Here is a 3,930-nt window from a genome sequence, read left to right as displayed (position 1 = left end):
AAAAAAATCACGAAGAACTATTTAAACCAATATACTAAACATTGTTCGGCTATAAACAAAAACATAAATAGGTATAAAATTAACTCACAAGTTCGTATCCTTTAAACGCCAAAAAAAAAATAAACGCCAAAAAAAAAATAAATCACGAAAAAATATTTAAATCAATATACTAAACATTGTTCGGCTATAAAACAAAAACATAAAACGGCTGGAAAAAAAACATGCTGGAACAGATTTTAGTGTGGATAAGATATTTGCAAATCTGTTGGTGGTATGGAAATGCTTTCAGTGCATCTTCCGACATAACTTCAAACACAACGAACTACGCTTCCACCAAAACTCAAAGATTTCAATTGGCCTCAATTGATTACTCGAATGGCAGCCTTCTGTCCGATTGGTGCTTTTTGCAGCAGTAGTAATTCGGTCAATTCAGTTTTCATAAACCCTAAACCATACCGTCGAGCAATTCCTCACAAAACGTCATTGTTAACCAACGCAACGTCTCCTTCATCGACTTCGTATAATAATCCTCAAAAAACAAATCAGGAATCGATGAGCATCGACGCTCTTAAGCGATTCATCAGACTCAATTTGGGGAACTGGACCGGTTCTTTTCACGTCGGTATCACAATTCGGATCATCTGTTTTGGTTTTTGAAGTTGTTTTGTTATTAATTAGATGATTATATCGTGCTTTGATCAGCAATTTGATTCAACGGGGAAGTTGATGCATAAGGTGGATACCAGGCTATCCGCGGGATCTTATGGTGAAGATGAGTTGATTAGTTTGATTCAGACGTAAGATTCTTCTTCAATCAAATTGATTTATTCAAATTACATGAATGTTACATTTATGATTCTTGAACAATTGTATCTTAGAATTAATACAGAAATGCAACATACCTAATTCAAGCTCAAGATGAGTTGATTGGTTTGATTCATATTGGATGCTTTGTTAGCTAGCATTGTGTGTGCTATGTGTTACTCACTTAACCATGGTTCCCATTGTCAAATTCAGGTTGTACATCAAACAATCATCTTCATCAAGCTATTCAGCTTCCAAAACAGATCATGAAGCCGAATGGGCAGAGTACAAAATCAAAGAAACCAACATGTTTACTGCAGAAAAATATCAACAGGTTTTTTTATTTGTGCATCTAGATTATGTATAAACAAATACCTAGTTTGAAATGTTCCAACACTTTTGATATCTTCTCCTACTAAATATATCCACTGTAATTAGTCTACAGATTGGTTTCTTTCCCCAAGAGAAAGCATTTGCATTAAGGTATCAGACAGCAGGCATGTTAGAAACAGTATTAAGAGAAGGAGTGTTAGGTGAAGATGACATTGGAGAAGCATCACCCAAGTGAGTATTTTAATGGTGTAAATTAGTGTTACAATTTGTTTTATCTGCTTGTAACTTATCTTTTATTATATTTACCATATGCAGAAACCTGAAGCTTCCTTCTAAGTTACCTTCTATTGTATGTGAAAACTGTCTTTATTCACTAGACAAAGATTTGAGAGCAAGAGCATTCCATATAATGGATCCGAAAGGTATTGTTGAGATGCTTATCCTCTTTCTTGAACAAAAAGGTGTTGGAGTGGTTACGCCTCCTTTTCTTGATGACTCTAAGGTATTTTCATGGCTTTATGATGATTATTATTATTATCAAATTTCAAGTGATATGAACTCTCTTTTGAATTCTTGTGTTTGTTTTTTTTCTTTATATATCAGGAGAAAGAAAACAGGATCAATCAGCATCTTGGAACATGGAAAGGTCACTCTGTAACAAAGCGTAGTGGTGTTTATGGTGCCACTGATGCTGAAGCTGACACAGTGACATCACTTGAAATTGATGACAAGGGTCAGCTAATCCAGGTTTATTTTTTCTTGAATTAGTATATATATATATATAAAAAAAAAAAAAAATGAATTTTTAATAGTATAATTTATATCATCGTATTGAATACATTAGTACATGCAATATAGAAAGAAAAAAAAAAGTTTTGGTTGACCAAGGGAAAAATGGTCATTTTGAATGTAAAATACGTTATAGTTTAGAAAATAGTATAGTTTTATTTAAGAGTAATTTACAAATTTGGTCCCTGTGGTATATCGTATACTGTTTTCAGTTTTGGTCCAAAGGGCAAAATTGTCATTTTAAAAAGATTAACAGCTGAGTAGTTAGATTTAAATTTAGCTATTCGGGGACGAAAGCCATTATGAAACATTAAAATATTGACAAAAATTTCAAACCTATTCTTTTTGGGTCCGAAAACGTTAAAAAGATACTTAAAAGTAAGAGAAAATTACAAATATGGTCCAAAATGGTCATTTTAAATGTAAAATAGTTTTAAAACTCACTTTTTAATTTTATAATAATTAAAAATAAAATATGTTATAGAAAATAGTTTAATAATAAAATAAAGAGAAAATTACAAATTTGGCCCCTATTGTAGTCCTTTTTTTTCAGTTTTGTTCCAAGGGCAAAATGGTCATTTACCCAAATTTAATTTGAGTAGGTAGGTTTAACGATCCAGGGACCAATATCATTATGAAACATCGGCATCACCACATCAGGATCAAAATTGCAAAACAATTCTTCCAACGTAAAACAATAAAATTTTAAATCTTTTAATATATAACTAAAAATAAAATACATTAAATTTAGAAAATAGTTAAATAATAAAATGACGAGAAAATTACGAATTGGGCCCAAAGTCTTTACAGTTTTTTCATTTTTGTTCCAAGGATAAAATGGTCATTCAAAATAAATTAACAGCTGAGTAGTTAAGCTTAAATATCATTACACAAAATTACATGAATGGTCCCTGTGGTTTACAAAAGAGACCACACATGGTCCTTATGAGAGCTTTATGACACCGGTGATCATTGTAGTTTGAAAACATTGCACCATAAGTCCTTATGGCTAACACTGTTAAAATTTTTTTACGGTTAAATACCTTTGGTCTATATTTTAAACCACATGGACCATTTATGTAATTTTGTAACATCAACATAAGGACCAAAATTTGCAAACCGATTCTTTTGGGATCAAAACCGATAAAAAGTTACAAGCATAGGGACTAAAACTGTAACAAATCATGGTAAACAGGATCAAACATCAACATACAAGGACAAAAATGTATCCACAAATGTGCGATGGACAGGCAAGATGTCGGGTAACTTGGTGAAATATGATGGTGGCTATCAAATCACATTATTACCGGGAGGCATGTACATGGGGTGTCCATGTGATGTGGGAAAACAAGTGAGTGAAGCCAAGTCTTTTCATTTAGAGTTTTGTTGGGTCGAACCCAAATCCCCTACAAAAAGACAGAGACTTGTTCGCACTTATGACATCGATGGTTTAGCCGTTTCTTCAACTTACTTTCTCGAGACCAAAATGTGATTCGTTTCTATAGTATTTCACATTGTAATTGTTGATTTAGGCATTCTACTTTGAATAAACACTTTGTAACGTTTTAGGGTTTATACTTTCACTTGTCGTCTTTGGTATGTATCAAGGTGGCGTTTGATAACATGTAAATGGAATCATCCAACGTGCTTGAGAAAGTCTCTGAACGGTTAAGGAACCATACCTTCTCTTCTCTAAACCATTAAGATGTTGAAATCATTTGAAAGGTTGTTTGATAGCCTCTTAATGAAACCAATCACATTCAGCGCGTTTGATACGACATCCGGAGGATAAGGAACCCTACATTCTCATTCTTTGAACCTTTAGTTTTGTAAAACAACCCTAAAAGCATCCACAACGGTCAACATATATTATGACTTATTATGTTTGTCAAAACAGTAGTTATCTGTTGACTTTAACTAATTATTAAAAACCTTCACCGATGGTTAACCTCTTTAAAAGGCAATTTTTCATATCCATATAATTCTAAAGTGTTCTATAAAGGG

At 32.6% G+C, this 3,930-nt stretch overlaps 1 protein-coding gene across 1 annotated transcript; it reads left to right on the top strand.

Moving 5' to 3' along the window:
* The first annotated feature begins 223 nt into the window (after positions 1-223).
* LOC111893869 (uncharacterized) lies at positions 224-3,550 on the top strand. The gene is made up of 7 exons (XM_023889960.3): positions 224-618; positions 703-797; positions 1,018-1,138; positions 1,250-1,368; positions 1,453-1,639; positions 1,741-1,884; positions 3,122-3,550. Exons 1-7 carry the CDS (start codon positions 376-378, stop codon positions 3,416-3,418), a joined length of 1,206 nt encoding a protein of 401 aa, XP_023745728.1. The 5' UTR covers positions 224-375; the 3' UTR covers positions 3,419-3,550.
* Positions 3,551-3,930: the final 380 nt, after the last annotated feature.

The sequence above is a fragment of the Lactuca sativa genome, chromosome 4, assembly GCF_002870075.4.
Source record: "Lactuca sativa cultivar Salinas chromosome 4, Lsat_Salinas_v11, whole genome shotgun sequence".
Classification (NCBI taxonomy): domain Eukaryota; kingdom Viridiplantae; phylum Streptophyta; class Magnoliopsida; order Asterales; family Asteraceae; genus Lactuca; species Lactuca sativa.
Note: the sequence above shows the minus strand (reverse complement) of the source record. Positions and strands in the feature narration are given on the sequence as shown.